Genomic DNA, 18,696 nt, shown 5'->3' on the forward strand with positions numbered 1-18,696 from the left:
AATACCAATGTTCAAAAGTGTCTTCCTATACTGCTTCTTCAAAATCCAACTTTTGCTTCCATAGAGTACAACAGGGAATATCATTCCTACACAATTCTGATCTAAACACATCACAGCACCCAAGTATCTTTTCCAAAGTATCAGCCCTACCAAGTACTAATCTGTGGTGTAAGTCTTTATTGCTAGATCCTTTATTGTTCATAATTGACTCTAAAAAGGAGTAGATTTAATATTTTTAATATCTTGCAATTTGAAGTAGGGTTGCATTAGTTTGGTCTTCCTTATATTTAATTGTAGCTGCTTTTTTCATAGTAGTCCTTGACTTCCATTACTTGATCATCTGCATTTTCAGCTGTTGGAGTAGTGTCATTAATATAGGACCAGGTTACTTGTTGTGGGAGTACATCAAGTGTATACACTTTGAAGCTGTGGTGTATTAAACAAGAATATCTGATTTTTATTATTTTATTTTAGATTTATGGTGCGCAAAAGATCGGCATTAGACAATTATAGGGTGCGGTAAAGCTAGGCCCTTTTGTTCAGAGGCACATTTGAAAGTCGCTGGCATTCAGTAGCTGAAGTGAACTACGAATTTGAAAAGGTCACGTGAAGAAAACGAATGGCAAAATTAAAGCCTGTGGCTTCCATCGCACTATGTTGGAATAAGTATGAAAACACTCCTCCTTAAAGAGCCGAGGACAATTTAAGGCTGCTTAGCCTTTGGGGCTGGAAACGAAGGCCAGGTCACGTAGAATGCCATATTGCCATGGCCCAGCTGTGGGAAGGTGCAACTAGGAAACGCCCTTCAGCTTGACTTGTAATCAAACGAGCTTCTCGCTTCGAGATATCAAATCTCGTCAAAGCAAAGAGAAGCGAGGTAAAGGAAAACAGGGGAGGGCAAAAGTTTCTTCGGGGACATTCTAGGAAACGCCTGTTGTTTTATCTCTGTCCACCCAGTCATCCTCGCGCACCCGCCACCCCCTCCCCATCGGCAGCTAATATTCTGCTCCTCTCGGCGTTAACTTCCTCTCCCGGAGCAGCGAGCCGAGAGGTCGGGCGTGGAAAGGAGCGCTCCGCCGCTGGGGCACTAGCCAGTCGCGGCCGAGTGCGCGCTCTCCACCCTTTGCCCATCGGCTTCGCCTCGGTTGCGCGGGTATTCCCTAGCGCTTGAACCTCTGGAAGTTGGTGCCGCAGCAAAATCCGGCAAGGTAGGCTTTGGAAGAAGAACCACTGGAGCAAAAATAGGTCCGGTTCGGCTTTTCTCCCCTGGTGGCGGGCGTTATTTGTAATAAGTGCCCCGTTACAACCAATAGAAGAAAGGAGAAATATTGTTTGCAAAATTCGGTTGCATATTGGGGGGGGGAGACGGGACCAATTAAATACAAAATGTATTTCTGTACACGAAAAATGTTATCTTCACAATGATAACTTGTAATGCCTCTTTTTGGGAATCCAGCTCAAGGTTGAACTAAAAGTAGAACTTGGCTCAGGAATTACTTGATCAGTTTTGGAATGATTAAACAGCAGCAGCAGCAAAGCGACACTCGTTCCGGTTTCTGAGACGAAGTAAAGATGGAGTAACTAGGTTTGGAGTTTTGTGGAAGGACTGGCGCAGTAAACTCATGGTTTCATTCATTCTAAGGATTAACTTTTTGCATCAATTCCATTTTAGTATATTTCGGGGGTTTTCTAAACTTAGCAAATACTATAATCCCATTTAATACACTTTTGCCAAATATTCCATAGGACAGTATTTCTTCTACTCCCCACATCTTTTTGCTGTCTATATGAACATTCCTCCTGATATTCCCACCCCTCTATTATAGTTCCTCCTGTTAATAGCATTACAAGTGATAGGATAGCTATATTGAAATTAATTGAGAATGCAGTGTGCGAGGCATGATGTGATCTCTGAAGATACTTTGATGGAAGGTATTCCAGAAGGAGAATATTCAGGTTCTGAACATATACAGAGCACCTTTTTTTCACACCAAAGAACCATCACTGCTTTTTTAAATAATCATTTTTCCCATTGAAAGAATGTGGCTTCCAAGTGGGTCAGTTCCCACAACTCTTATTTTATTTATTAAGCTCTGCCTAAGGATCTTAGAACATATGTGGGTGTGAAAATGGGGGAGGCCAGAGACGGCAAAGCATGGCAGTTCCTTCACAAGCTCTCTTCTGGTGTTGATCTCGGATACCTATTTGCTCACTTCTCTATGTGGCGGTTTTGTCAATTCTGCAAAACTTCCTGCCACAAAAAGTATACACAAGGTTATGTTGGCTGAACAGCAACTCTCTTGCAACACAGAGGAACTGCAGCATGAACTTTCACAGGGACTGAATCTTTTAAAACTACAGCAAAATAATTACCATAATTCTGTGTGTGTTTTTAATTTAATAATGGTTTGTAATGTATTATAATGTTGCATGTAAGGATGTTTCCATTCCATTGTAAAAGGTCTGGACTTCTCTGACTAGGAGAAAGAGCAATATAGAAATAAAATATCTTCCTCTTCCCCTGTATCTGCATGCAAAATAAAACAGGTGCAAGTCACAAAATATAGCTGGGATAAGCAAAACATTAAGTCTTTCAACCCCACTTAATGTTACTTTTGAAACATACATACATACATAGATACATAAATTTATACTAACCAAACTCTATGATAAACATAATCATGAATCACACATTTTATCTTCTGTTAAAAGCATTTGCATTTTGCAGTCTCATAAATAATTGAAGCACAGATTTTATTGGTTTCAGAGTTACCCCGTCAGCCTTCTCAGGTAGACCAGACAGGAAACATGACCAGATGAGCTAATTGTAAATCCAAATTAACAGAATCTTGCAAGTCTAAAAGTACAGATCTGCAGCCATCTTTTACTACCTGATAAATTTGGGAGGTTCATTTCTGAGTTTCTCTGCCCATTGTGGAACTATGGGCTCCCCTGCTCCTCCCCCCATTTTCGAAGGTCATTCCTGCCTACTATTTTGCCCCCAAGCCCTAAAGTATACTTTTGCCCTTAATACAACTAGGTAAGCCTCAGTAAGTGGCTAGTTTTATCTGGGATTGGCAGCTAAGTAGGTCTGGGCCTAGTTGCCATTTGTATGAGTGACTTCCAGGCTGGATTGAGAAATCAAAAATCTCCCAGAAGAGGGTTAGGGGTTAGGCAAACTATTTCTGCAACACCATCAAGAAAATTATAGAGATGTCAGGAACTGAGCTTGTCCTTGCAGTCTGGAAAATACATTACAAAACCCACATTGCGTATTTCTAGTTAGCCAGTTAATATTATCCTACAATAAAAAAAGGAAATAGATTTTTTTTTGTTTTTTAAAAGTAAATATTAACAGAGGCTGTGTTGTATATTTCCAAGTTAGTCAGCAGCTAATATTATCTTGGAGGAGAAAGGAAGAAGTTAGATTTCATTTCCGTTCCCTGATTAACTGCTATAACATCAAGGGCCCTCTCGGAGCTGAGAAGTCTCAGATATTGAGAGCATGCTAAAATATATCTAGACATGTGCAGCAATTTCACAGTGCTAACTTTAGCACATATCCAGAAAGGTTTATTTTCATTTTGAACTTCTTATGAACCTGCATATGTAGCATCCTTGAACCTTGGCAGTTTTATAATGGCTGTAAAGCCCAGCTTGATCAGGTAGGGAAAACCAAAATACAGGTAATCCTTAACCAATAACAGAATGACAGAGTTGGAAGGGACCTTGGATGTCTTCTAGTCCAACCCCTTGCTCTGGAAATATTATAATCCTACCCCCCTGCTCTGGAAATCTAGTCCAACCCCCTGCTTCTTGACTTACAACCATTGGTATAGTTACAAAGGCCTTTTAAAAATGACACTCAACCAGTCTGATAGCATCCCCAGAACAACATGATCAAAATTTGGATGCTTGGCAACAGGCATGTATTTACAATTGTTGCAGAGTCATCAGGTCATATGATTGCCATTTGTAACCTTCCCAGACAGCTCCTTGACAAGCAAATGCAATGAGAGAAGCCAGTTTCAGTTAATGACTACATGATTCACTTAACAAGTTCGATTAACTGTAGTAAAAAAAGAGATAAAATCAGGCATAACTCACTTAACAACTGTCTTGCTTAGGAAATTCTGGTCCCAATTATGCTTCTCTCCTCCCCCCCCCCTAAAATTTTCTAGTGTGTTTTCCAAGGACCTCTGAGGGTGTCTGAAGGGTGTGGTCAAACAGGCTAAGATGGCAGCTGCAGTAGCACCGCCAAAGGTCCACATATTTTCACATAAAAACGGCATTGATCAAAACATGACTGTCATACTAACTTTTATTGACCATATTCGGCATACTACTCTGATGACCTCTTTCCTTTTTGCTTTATTGTTATATTTTTAAATTAATTTAAATTTATTTAAATACTTGAGAAGTGTAATGATTCAGTGTTCAAAACAATTCAAAACAAAAGAAATAAAAAATAAAAGTTTTCCATTCAATGCAGATCAGAGTAGAATTGTTTTATTTAATTGTTTAATTTTCTTACTGGTGAAATGCCCCAGTTGTAAAGAACTCTAGGCAGTTTGCAGTTACAGGTAAACCCTCGACTTACAACAATTCATTTAATGACTTTTCGAAGTTATAATGACACAGAAAAAAGTGACTTGTGACCAATGCCGCTTGGGGTGTGTGTGAAAGCCCTAATAAGCAGGCATATACATAGAATGAAGGCTACTGCTAAGCTTGTAAGCCGCCCTGAGTCTTCGGAGAAGGGCGGGATATAAATGGAATTAAAATAAATAAAATAAAAATAAAATTGAAGCATCCCCTTGGTCACATGATCAAATTTTGGATACTTAGCAACTGACTTATATTTATGATGGTCGTAGTGCTCTGGAGTTATGTGACCACTTTTTGCAACCTTTTGACAAGCAAAGTCAATGGGGAAGCCAGATTCACTTTACAACTGTGTTAATAGCTTAAAAACTTCAGTGATGCACTTAATAATGGCAAGGAAGGTCGTAAAATGGGACAAAATTCACTTTACAAATGTCTCGCTTAGCAATAGAAATTTTGGACTCAGTTGTGGTTCTAAGTTAGGTAAAATAGTAAATATTCAATCAGTGAAATAAAATAACAAATATTAATAATCCTGGTTCCGTAATCAGTCTCCAAAGGCCTGGAATAGCTGGGTTTTTACCAGCATCTGAGAGGCCAAGAGGGTTGCATGATAGTAGTAAAGCATCAGACATATTTAAATGAAAAATATCAAAAGTTCTTTGTGCACTCTTCTTTCTTACTTAACTTATTTTAGAAGTTTTATCAAGTGAAACTTTTAAAATAACCTACAGAACATTGTTTCTAGTATTATGCATCGTTATATTTAATTCATTTTAGTTGTACCTTCTGCTAAAAAGTTCAGGATGACAGAGATCACTCTATTCTAAAGTGGGGTCCTAGGATCCCTGGACCACAACCTAGACCAAGAACCTCTCAGAAATCTACAAAATAACTTGCCAATTATGTTGAAAAATAATACAATATTAAAAATCCATCATATAATCTTAAGAAGCAGTCCTAACAGCAAATATATTGGTTTTAATTTTTAATCTGATAATTATCAATATAACTCATACAAAAAAGCTCTTTTGGGGATTGTCTGTACTAGCAAGGGGTCCTGAGAGAAAAAAGTTTAAAAGCACTGTTAAAGATCTATTTCTCCATAGATACACAACAAATCATATTCCCATTTTTCCAACAATCAGGAGAGCATACAAGCTTTATGACTGAATGGAGATAAGAATTGGATTTCTGGCATTGTAATTAGTGCCTGGCCAATCTTAGCTGATCTAAAAAAAAGCTAAACATTAGTACTTGTATGGAAAACCATAGATCAGGAGTGTCAAATTGCCAGCCTGCGGGCCGGATGCATCATGCCAAAACTGCACCCACCCCATTGCCGGCAATGGGAAAAAAGTCGCAATAGATCGTGACAAGTTGCGTGACGTCGCGAGCTTGACACCCGTGCCATAGATGACCCAAAAACTAAGTGGGCAATTGAAAGCATCCAGGAAGAAGGAAACATTAGACCAGATTGTTTTTAAATTCATGTATTGCACATGTGAAAGTACTCTAGAACTATACTGGTAAAATTACATGTGTTCTATAAATATGATAGCTTTCATTGTTGCAACTAGCAAATTATTTTTGATAGGTACAGCAGTGTAATTAAACAGGAAAACTGTATACCAATTTTAGCTTACTGGGTAGCTATGAAGACTTGGAGTCTGTTCATAAAGGGTTTGACTTAATGTACACTCATGATAAGGTGTGAAATGGGATGTTCACTTGATGTGTGCTTTTGGAGGTTTAGCTTGTGTGAGTCTGCAGCCTACATTGCATTTGTAGGCAGAGACACACACATTCAGAAGAAAAACAATTTGATTAATGCACTAGAACTAGAATTTTATTAGAATTAGAAAACTGTGCAATTCTATTAATTTTGTCTGGGAATTTACCTGTAGTATGTTTTTCAGGTATATGAAAAATAATGTATAGTAAAAACCAAACTAATGATGGTATAGTAAAAGACAGTATAGAAAAAAAAACTCATGACAGTTGTTCAGAAGAGGAAACTTTTTCAAAAGCAATTTTAATGTATTGGGGTAGCAGAAGCAAAAGCAATGCCTTTGGATTGATGGCATGTGTAAATATGTTAGTTTGTTTCAGTTTGCTGATTGCAATCTGGAAAATTATTTGATTGTTTATAACTTAGATTTCTTAGACTGCCCAACTAGACAGTGACTTTGAGCTTGCATAGAGGTGGCTCTGTGTTTATAACAAAAGTACTCTCCAACTCCAGTGATTCTTGGCTGCAAATCATTTTGTCTCTGGAGGATACTTAATCAGGCTGAAAATGTACTCTGGCATTTGGTAAAAAGATGGTGTTACATTTGCTGTTAGTTTGTCTTTTTCCTTCCTTCCTCCTGAAAAATCTCAACGTACAAAGGCTGCATTGCAAGATTAATGCATTGTCATTTCACACAGGAGGGAAATTGTCTTTTTGGTTGAAGGCAGAGACCCTCATGACGTAAGAACTGATAAAAGTACAATTAACTAAGAGTATTCTGTAATGTATTGGGCCTATTTACTTGAACTGTTTCCACATGTCTTTGAATGCTGCTTGAGATTACTTAATCAGGGAGTCTGTGTAACGGTTGCTGGCTTCCCAGACATGCAGTCTCCAGGATGATCATTGGTTGGCTCTAGGGCGGCAATAGTTTCCTTCAAACCTATTGGCTGCCACCTAGTGGCCAGTAGTATAAGTAGCTGTGTAGAAGCCTTGGTTTCTAGGTCTGTTCTTGTTCTACAATAAAGCAATGTTCCTGTTTGAACCCTCTCGTCTCGCCTCCTGCTTGCAAGAAACCCACTACACAACATATTTCATAAAGTTAGCCTTGTAAACAATATCAAATTTAAATTCAAGATGTTGGTCTATTACAAAGTCAAGGAAAACCAGGCAATTTACACTAACTATATTTCTGACTATAAGTACACGTCTGAATTTGTTAACATACCGTGGAGGGGGATGATCTAAATATCTATAAATCCAATCCGCTTGAAGAGCATGTGTTGATTGGATGCCAGGTTAATGGTTTGATACCAGAAAGCACAACTGATAGCCCATCAGTTTAAAGATAGGATTTTACAATGCGATAGGAAACAACATAGTGCATATGAGAGAAAGCCTGTTCCTTTTTTTCTTTTATATTGTTTCCCAATTCATGCAGTAACATTCTAGAATTAGAAACCTTGGTCTCAAGATATAACATAACATAACTTGAATTAGTGAAAGACAGAGAAACTGTATTTTCCCATATTATTTCAGATCTATAGTATACCTATAAATTCTTTCAAAATCTAATGATCAAGGTGGGAGTAATTGCTAGCCACTGTACTATTGTACTCCTTTCTTTAATTTGGTGCCAAAATTGCATCTGCCAAGAATTCACAGGTAATATGACTTTTCAGAATTTAGGACATACATGAAGTTTACCAGTGGTGGAAAATTGCTAAAATGTGACTGTGTGCCCAGTTTAGATTGTAGTAGCTCTCTGCTATCCCACAAGAGAAGAATTTTAAAAGATCAATCCAATCAAAAGTGCCTCTGTGTGCTAAATTAGTGTTTTTGAACTCAGCAACTTAAAGAGGTATGGGATTCAACTTCCAGAATTCCCCAGCAAACATATTATAATTACCCAAGAATGCAGTTAAAACTGTTGGTGCCTCAGCACATTCTGCAGGGAGAATAATGATGTGTTTTTCTGAGTCTGTGCAGAGGAGAGAGTATACAATATCAATCAAAGATGTCTCTATCTCCTTTAGTGTTAATATATGCCATTTGTATTGGAGAAAGTCTACTGAAACATCAGAACAAAGACCAAGCTTGGATTTGTAAAGGTTTTAAAGGCAATGATTCTTACCTTCCATGAACTATTATCATGATACAAAGGGAAGAAGCAACCTCACTGCAGTGCATCGAGGTAGTCAATCGTTCTTTAGTGATCCAGAATCTGGATCCAGTAAACAAAACTATTGGCAAAAAAGGATCTACTGAACACAGCTTTGCCACATATTTTCTTAGAGAAAAAGAATGAGTAAATGCTGTTGAAAAGATATCAAGATTCTCTGAAAGTCTCAACCAATTTTCTAGGCAAGGTGCATCATTTCTAGAATATGGAATAAGACATGAGTTCTGGAGTTCTGTCAGTTACCTAAATTCAAATTTTTGCTTGTATTAGTGAAGTTAAACTAGCGTCTTCGAACTCGACTACTGATATCTCTCATAAATATTAATTGTCTTGAATTGCCTGCTATTTGGCTTCATCCAGGGGCCATTGCTAATAGTTCAGATGCTCAGATCAGTGATCTATTTGTAACTTTCACTGTTGTTCATTTATGATATTCAGAAACTGGTGGGCCATGCTTGAATGTTGCAAACATTCTCCACATATATGTATTTGTAGCTGAAGCTTTTTCTTTACAACAGAAAACAGTTAATTCTGTTATCTTACTTATTCTAAGACTTATTGATTTTGATATTTGATTGGCAATAAGCTGTTTGTCAGGAAAAATTAATTAGAAAATTTAATGACAGTGTGCTGAATAAATAATGACCATTTTAACAATTAGGTTTCTTTTTTTGTTTTGTTTTGGTGCATGGAATATTGACTGATCATAAGTCATTAAGGTGCTAACTTGAAGCCTCATAGATTTCCAAGAAACCTAATTCAAGGAAATAGGCTATAATTCTTCATAATTTTTTGTTTCTTGTTAAACAGTCTCCAAGAATCAGACACATTTAAACATAAAAAACCCAACTTGTCTATTTTGAAATGCATCAAATTATTAACGATGACTATTATAAAAATATTTGCTATGAACTTTCCTACCCTGACAGCATATATGCCCGCAGGCATCAAAATAATCAATCAGTGTCCACAGCTCTCTTTACAAAAGAGAGTTTTGTGCATTCTCATTATTCAAGCAATCATACCTATTATGGAAATATATGTCAGGGAATAAATTATGGTTGTATTGTTTGATTCTGCAATAAAAATAATAATTCTAACCTCCAATAGAAAGTAGAGAAATAAAAGAAATTTAGAGAAGTTTTTAGCGTTGCGTAATTTATCATTAATAATGCACAGGCCTCTCTCTGAAGACAGTCTGGAAAGCTAAGTTGGTCCAGACTCAAGTAGCCAAACTGTTGGCAGTGATAAGCAATTCAACAACATAACTATTGCTTCAGTCACCATAAGTGTGCTGCTGTCTATATCAGGGGTCTTCAAACTTGGCCCTTTTATGACTTGTGGACTTCAACTCCGAGAATTCTTCAGCCAGCATGCCTTGCTGAGGAATTCTGGGAGTTGAAGTCCACAAGTCAATAAAAGGGCCAAGTTTGAAGACCCCTGTTCTATATGGATGACTTACGTCCACTGGCAGGGTGGTATCCATGATGTTTCCACCCATTCTGTGCAACCATTTTAGAAGGAATGTTCAGGAGATTATGAAGAACCCGATGTAAGGGGTCTGTCTCCTAGGCCAAAGTGTGAATTGAAGGAGCAAAGCATGACAGGCTTTGACCTGGCAACTTGGGAGCCATTGAAGGAAGAGCTTGAATGTGTAGAGAAGTCAGGAATCAACATCTGTTATAGAAGCACAACATCAAGCTCAGTCACAGGCAGAGAAAGATTAAGGGAGTTAGAATAGAGACATTTTGAGAGGCTTCTCAAATGACAGGGTCGTGAGTCAGGAAAACGGGCACAACTGAATCAGTACAATAAAGAAGAGTGGAATCAGACTTCTATTGGCAGATGGTTTTCCAACCTTGGATCTAACTTCCTCAGCATGTGTTGCTTCTGATCTGGTTAATCCTCAGACTGGCATGACACTACCTTCAACTACCTTCAAATTGGATGATTACAACTTGGGCTTATCTATATGAAATGAGACTACATTCAAATCGGATGATTAGACCTTGAGTTTATCTACATGGGCTCTTGACTTCTGAAATAACCTTGTTTGCTCTGCCTGAGCTTTCCAGTTCTTACATTGGAGTGAGATAGGTGACACAGAGAGACCTCTGATCCTCATCTTACCTCCTGCAATTGTAACTGCTGGAACAGGATATCTGGAGAAGTCCTTGGTGGTGGCTCTTGAATAGCTCACCTTCCAAGTTTCATTTATCCTGTTTTTCTGGTTTTCCATTCAGCTGTGAGAGCTGTATTATTTTGCTAATGGTGCTGCTCTTAGCAGAGCAGACTAAAGAAATTGTCCTAGAAATCAGAGAACAACCTGACTGCTTCCTTGAGAAAGCTTTTGCTGGGAAACGCAACATATAGATTCTTAATAGAGCAAATAGTATCCAAATCACCTGAAAAAGAATGGATTGTGCATAAGATCATTAATTCTGCTGTTGAATAGACTTTTTCCCTTGTGATTTTTGACTCTCCTCAGATTATAAAGGCGTATCTGTAAGACTTTCTAGCTTATTATTTTTCAAAATTATTTGCCAGCCTATGTTGAAAAATAACACAATATTAAAATCTCATTAAACAGTCACGAGTAGTGACAATGAATGCAGCAGTTTTAATTTTTAGTACAGCAATGATAAACATAACCCATACAAACAAAAGCACTTTTGGGGTCCTCCGTAATTTTTTAAAATGGGAAATGGTCTGCAGAAAAAACCTCCACCATTCTAGCCTAGTATCTTATTGCTGATAGTGTTCTTTGTGCCCTATGAAATGATAAACTACTGATTGCTTTAGCCAGATTCCTGATACTTCAGAAGAATAGTATGAATCATAATAGCAGTAATGCATTTAGTTCTCATGGATTCTTAGACTTGATTCAGTTAACACATTAAACCATAATGTAGTTTGTTTGGTTGTGGCTGGTATATTGTGTAAAACCAGCTAATTGTCATTAATTGCACAAACTAACATTTCATGGCTTCTCGCAATGGATGAACAAGATATTTGACATTACCACGTCAGCTTTACAATATTGTCTTCTGAGATAGTCTTTATCAGCTGGGTCTTTCAAAGTCTGGTGATTATAAGTTTCAGAATTTCATGCTAGCATGTAGGGGTTGATTCCTGGAAATTGCAAAGCTTTGTTGGACTCCAGGTTGGAAAGATATTCTAATTCCAATTAATATTCAGAAAACTGAACATTTTATTTTTTTAACTGGGGGAGCTGCTTATCAATTCTGTAAAGCTACTCAACTTCATGATAACTCTGGTGATACGCAAAATTAAAACGATTGAAAAAAACATAAAACAGAAATGATGAATGTTTGGAAGGGGCAAAGCAAACAATTTATCTAATATAATCACTTTTCCCCCAAGCAGTCCACCACCCAAGCTAACTTCCTATTACATTTGATCTTTGTTTTTGTGGCCTGAAGGGGAGAGATAGAAATTGTGGTTTAGTTTATTTGATTAACACATTCAGGGAACCAGTAAACAAATTTTTAACAATGAAATATGCCCCCCAAAGAGGCAGTAAATGTACTCTGTTTAATAAAAGCATTTGACAAATCCATGAAAAATAGGCATCTTTTAAGAAGAAGCATCCCTTTCCTTCCTTCCTTCCTTCCTTCCTTCCTTCCTTCCTTCCTTCCTTCCTTCCTTCCTTCCTTCCTTCCACCCATCCATCCAGTTCTTATGCATGTGTGTATCATTTAAACAAAAATGCATTTTGACTTTGATGTTATTAATGCATATGTGTGTATGTGTATACATACAAATACAGTAAAAATATTGAACAATAAAAAAGTTCTACAATAAAATAAAGATGTAATATGAACTAAAGCAATCAATATTGTTAATTTTGGATCCGATCAATAATTATGCTACCAGAACTAATTTTATGATATAAGTCATAATAACCAGGGATAATGGTGGAGAGAAGGCTGTTCTTTTCCATAGAGAGGGGGAAATAATCAGTTTAATTATGTGCTTACTCCTTAATTTCTTTCTTAAACTGACTCAGTTCCATATACAGCTAGTAGAAGGGCTATAAATGGTGCAGTCTTTCATCATGGTCAATCTTCATCTTCATTCTAGTTGAATCTTAGGTGCTATTCTGAAGCCTTTACTCTAGTGTTTCTTGCCTATTAGAAGATAACGCTGCATGTTTCCAGTAACATACATTAGTTTAGAAGTAAATGTTTCTCAAACTGAACCCCTGCAAATTGCATTTCTTAATTTGCATATTTTCCTGGGAAATTATACAGTTAGCCCTAGATTGAAAATAGAGTCTCTTTGTAGTTGAAGTCCTCCATTCCTTTCTTTATTGCACTATTTCTTATTTCCTTGAATAAAAATGAAACTTTGCTTAGCATTGTACATTATGTAGAGGTTTTTTTTATGAAGGAATTACTGAAATATATTAGAAAATAAACAGGCACTTCCTACAGCAGCTGCTGTGTGTATGTTTTTTTTCCTTGTGACTTCAGTCAGTGATATAATTAGAGTGCTGTGGGCCTCAAGGAATAAATCTCTGTGATGGGACCCCCAGTGATGAGAGGGGCCGGGTGTTGACCCCCATCCAGGCTACAGCAATTGAGGGCAGCAGTAGAAGGAAGAAGAGGAGGGTAATTTCCTTGGTTTTTCCCCTTCACACCAACAGGCTGTCCTGGAAAGATCATCCCTCATCTCCTCACTTACTCAAGGCATCGCTGTGCTCTCCTCCATTCATATTTCCATTCAATATACATGCAGCTTCCGTGCCCCCTCCCCACATGCCCCTCACCCCTCTGTCTGAAAGACTTTCTCTCTTAGGTATCTGGGCTAAGAAAATCTGGATGATTGTAAGAGGGAAGCCAAGAAATATGGAGGCATTTGCATTGTTTTTTCACATAGCAGACATTCTTCACTCCAGTGTCCCTGGAGAATTAATAAAACAACGTGGAAAATGATCTTAAATTTCTGGAGGACTCTGTTTTTACTGAAAACAGAAACTATCATTTTGGAAAATAGGACATGATATGATCAATGACTCATATTGGAGTAGTGCTGCTTGAATCCCAAGAGCTTCTCACTCTAAATAAAAATCGAACTGTTTACAAGTGGTCCTCAATTTACCATCCTAACTGAGCCCAAATTGAGTTTGCTGCCATAGGTTGAAGCATCACATGGCCAGATTTGAAGGTATGAGTATTTTTAAGATGGTCATTAAACAAAAGCTGCAGTTGTTAAGCAAATCCATTTTCCCTAGTGGGTGTTTTTTTTCTTTCGTTTTTACCAGAAACTGGAAGGACATGGCAGAAATTGCAAAAAGCAAAAAAGCTCTGGGGAAGGGGGGGGTCATCATAAGTTTGAATGATCACTAAGCAAATGGTTTTATGTCAAAGACTACTTGGAAAAAAAACTGGAGACAATGGCAAATTATTTCTATACTGATGGCAAAAAAGTTATATATTTTGTCCATAAAGTCAACAAGAATTAAATTTGATTAAAATGAGGATTATTTATTAATTACATTTACTAATTTCAGTAAAATGTTTTTTTCAGATCCATGCTAAAAACATCCATTCTTTTTCAACCTTAGAACAATTTGTAAATTCTTTGTAGACAGTAAAATATGGTACTGAAACCCATTTCACATTTTTGTGTTTCAGATGGAGGAAGCCTGTGAAGATATAGATCAAATGTTCAGTGACTTATTGGGAGAAATGGATTTGCTAACTCAAGTAAGTGTGCTCATGGGAAATAGAACAAATAAACCTATATTCTTCCTCTTCAGTTTTCTGTTTTTTATATTTATTAAATTGTAAACATTCTTTTCTTTATGCTAGAACTTTTTCCCTGTGTGAGGCTTTTAAATTGATGGAGTAAATCAATGCAATACAATGCAATCAAAACACCAAAGTTTTTCTACTTTGCACACCCACTGCATCTTTCAAAATAGAAGGGAAAAAAAGACTGCAATCCTCCTACCCACAGTATTTTATGCTGCAATTGATTGTATAGTTAGTACGTTACATTTCCCTCCAAAGTTAATTAATGCTGAGAACAGAACATGGCAAGTAGTAGTGATACTGGATACATGTAGATCAGTGTTTCTCAACCTTGGCAACTTAAGATGTGTGGGCTTCAACTTCCTGGCTGGGAATTCTGAGAGTTGAAGTTCATGTAATCTTAAAAGTTGCCAAGGTTGACAATTATATCAATTTTGTTATGCTGCAGTCTGATTCTACAGTTGTTGAAATTCTTTTTTTCTTCATTAATTTACATTCAGCACCCTATGATGACAAAGTGAAAACAGAATTTTAAAAATGTCTGTGAATGTATTAAAAGAAAAAACTGAATTATCACATTGGCATAAGTATTCAGGCCCTTCACTCAGTGCTTTGTTGAAGGACCTTTGGCAGCAGTTACTGCCTCGAGTCTTCTTGGGTATGATGCAACAAGGTTTGCACATCTGGATCGGGATTTTCTGCTATTTTTCATTGCAAATCTTCTCAGACTTAATCAGATTGGACTCCAATTCCTGGAAGCCCCTGTCTCTACTGCTTCTTCCCCCCATCAGAAGATGAGTCAAGCAGGGCCATAATATATTCTTTTACAGATTGTGTTAATATTAAGAAAGATATTTTGGGAAAACATGGAATCTGGAGCCTGGATAATATGCTCCTCCTCTGGAAGGGCCTTTTGTATTACCTTCCGACATTTGTACTGCTGGTGACAACTTATTTGACCTTTATCACCACTCAAGATTTCTATCTAGTCTTGTTCCTTGTTTTTCCTTTCCTCCTCTGGAGACATCTGTTTTCCTTTTACACAATTTTCATTATGTTTTTGTCTTATTTTTTGTTGCTTGTGTTTGATGGAGAGCTGCATAGTTTTTATGTAAGCAAGTGGGTTGCTTGTATCTACAGTAAAGCTACGGTTGAGAAATTACTTATCAATTCCTGCTATAACTGGGAAGATTTGTTTTACAGCCAAATGTTACTTAATATTGGTATGTGTATGTATGTGCACACAGGTGTGCATGTGCTGGCTCCTTCCTTTTTGGCATTGTGACTTCTGATAAGTATAGGCACCTAGCCTATGCACGAAACCTGCGTGTATTTTGAGCGTAATGGAAAAGCGGTAAATTGGGCTTAGCTGGAATTCGCAATTTTAAAATGACAAGATGGGAAATGGCATTAGACAGAGTTTTGATCTGTTTGGGTTCTCCCCCCCCATCTTTATTCTTCCATTTTGGTGCCTAACATTTCAGACCACCTTTCCAATAAATCTAAAGTAGTGATCAACTGTTCATAAAACTGCCATCAGAACCTTATTAATGAGATTGTTCCCTCATCAATATAAGAATGGAGTCGGCCATAAGGTTGTTGCCAGAATAGGCTTTTGCCTCAGTTCCCCTTTTGTTCTATTTCTTTATTTGTATATAGTTTTATCTTTTAAAGCTTCCTTCTCTGTTTTCCCCAATGTGTCTGCTATTTTCTTTCACGGAGTGGAGCAATTGTACATTCTCATCTTGACAATAAAGCTTTCCACGTATTTGGAATATTTTACTTCTCATTTCCTATTTTATACCTAGTTTACAAATGAGAAGTAAAGTATACGAGTGCAGTTCCAAAATATACTTAGAAATTTGTGTTGGTTATCTATGTCTTGGGACATCCTGTTACACAGCCTTGGTATTCCTCTGTTTAGAGAGATCTCTAATTTTCCCTGGTTATAAGGAACTGCTCTCCTGTTTTCCACTGCTGTTTCCACCTTTCTCCCATCCTCCCATTTTCCACCCTGTCCTAAATTGTGAAAGGAGCCGATTATCCCATTCTTTTCAGTCAACGCTTATGATAAAAGAAATCATTTTGTCAATGTTGAGATTGAGTGATTTACTGTGAGTGGAAGATTCCCATAGGCAAGCTTTGATTCTAATAATTGATTTTTAAAATGTTCAGAACAAAAGTAGATCTGTGAAAACATGATTGATCCTTGAAGCACATGAAAAACAGTAAAAAACTGACAGAACGTGAAATCTCATTTCACATCAGTGGTGGAAGAGACAGCGTTAGATGCCTTCTCCAAATTTCAGGTTCTTTCTACTGTATGAATATTAACATTGCTGGATGTTTTGCTAGGGTTGTGCAATGAAAGAAATTGTGTGCAGGCACAGCACAGGGAAGTAGTTTGCCAAAGAAGTAGTTGTTACCGCATGGTACTACTTAAGCTATCTTGCAAGGCTGTTGTAAGATGAATAGTAAGAAATTTCAAGTTAGACACTGAGTGGGTTAGCATAATATGTTTATTTGTGGTTAATTTAACCAGGGACCTACTCAATTCAACCCATTTTCTGTATAGTGTTTTCTACAGATCCAGCCAAAAGGAAGTACCTTTTCATGTAGCACATGGTTAAACTATGAAATTCATTATCATAAAATGTAAATATGATTATCAAATGGGATAGTTATAAGAGAGGTGTATTAAGGGAAGCAATTATTCTACTTTGGACATATTATGCAAAAACCTAGCTCTCTGGAGAAGACTCTAATGATGGGAATGGTGCAAGAAAAGAGAAGAAGAGGGCGACCAGCAGCACGATGGCTAGACTCAGCTACAGTGCAGCATTGAAAGGACCGGATTAGGGATAGTTCATCATAGAGAAAATATATGTGGTTGCTAGGAGATGAAAATAACTTGATGGCACATTAGCTCAATCAAGTTTAACAATGATCCTTGATCATCAGGGCTTTCTTGAAGAGGTGGTCAAAAAGTCAAGATGATAGCTATGATTGTGTGGTTGAAGATAATCTGATTTTTAAAAAATGTTAGTTGGCAAATACAGCACAATTACAAGAAAAAGCTCAACATTTCATGAGATAAAAAATATTGAAAGCAATGTATTATACCGATTGCCCAGGATTTAAATGTTGGCACTGACTTATAATAAAATAACATAAATAAATGAAACAGTATAACAATTTTTTAATATTTTAATGGTTTATTAAGTCAGTGTTTTATTGTTAAAATGGTTCTGTGTACTCTACCTTGAATTAAGGGATTACAGGGTCATAAAAAGGGATTAATAATGTAAATGTAATAAAGTTTCAGATTTGTTGGGACTTTAGCCAGAATCACTGAGAATGTACATTCTGGGATTATAATACCAGCCCATCTAGAGAGTACCAATGGTAGCTGCTAGAAAAGAAAAGTGTCACTTTTATATATGGGTTGTGGGTTTTTTAGGAGCATCTGGTTGTCTACTGTGACAACAGAATGCTGGACTGGACAATCTTCTGGTATAAAACCACCATGGTTATTCTTAAATTCTTAGATGCTCCCATTCTTCTATGTAGTGTTTATGCAATAAACACTGTTCTGTATCTTGGAAGTTATTATTAGCCAAGATTCATGTGCTAATTTTGATTTTCAAATGTGTTTATGTTGTTTATCATACAGCTACAATAAACCATTATTCAAAAACTATTATATATTTATATATTTATTTATTTAAATTCCATTTATATCCCGCCCTTCTCCGAAGACTCAGGGCAGCTTACAAGCTTAGCAGTAGCCTTCATTCTATGTATATGCATGTATTTATATGCATATATGTATGTATGTGATATTGTAGTTGAAGAAAATATTCTGGAGAAAAAGTTTGTAGGTTTCATAATTCTAAAACAAAATATTTCCTATCAAGATAAAAAGTCAATAGAAATATAAATGTACTTTCCATCATAGGAGACTATAAAGGTTTCAAAATTTTAAAACTGTTCTTTTTTTTTAAATCAGAGCTTAGAAGTGGAAGCCATGCCTATTCCACCCCCAAAATTATCTGATGCTGAATTTAATTTTGCAGTTGGCTTCAAAGATTTAAATGGTAAGTACTAAAAAAATGCATTGGGCATACTTTCTTATGCAGATTAGAAGTATGATAATTGTCTAGCGAATTCCAATGTATTCTACCTAGTCTTCAAAAGATAAATATGGCTGACATTATAAAAACTAAAGTTTTACAATGTTTCCCCATATCTTCTATTGGTTTGAATAGGACATTCATTTACTAGAAAAAAATATAAAATTGAGTTGAAGAATAATGCAAGTTTTTTAAATATATTTGCAAGTTTTCCAAGACCTATAATCAGGCAAAATGTGAAGAGAGACAAGGGAAGAAGAAAAA

General features: G+C 36.7%; 1 protein-coding gene across 2 annotated transcripts in view; it reads left to right on the forward strand.

The window, feature by feature from the left end:
* The first annotated feature begins 1,045 nt into the window (after positions 1-1,045).
* APBB1IP (amyloid beta precursor protein binding family B member 1 interacting protein) overlaps positions 1,046-18,696 on the forward strand; it is a 48,924-nt gene continuing 31,273 nt past the window's right edge. For both annotated transcript variants that reach the window (XM_081343262.1, XM_081343263.1), the window contains exons 1-3: positions 1,046-1,208; positions 14,180-14,251; positions 18,309-18,396. In XM_081343262.1, coding sequence (XP_081199388.1) covers positions 14,180-14,251; positions 18,309-18,396 — 160 coding nt within the window. In that variant the 5' untranslated portion in view covers positions 1,046-1,208. The remainder of the gene's footprint in view (positions 1,209-14,179; positions 14,252-18,308; positions 18,397-18,696) is intronic.

Source organism: Vipera berus (assembly GCF_964194415.1).
Source record: "Vipera berus genome assembly, chromosome: Z".
Lineage (NCBI taxonomy): Eukaryota > Metazoa > Chordata > Lepidosauria > Squamata > Viperidae > Vipera > Vipera berus.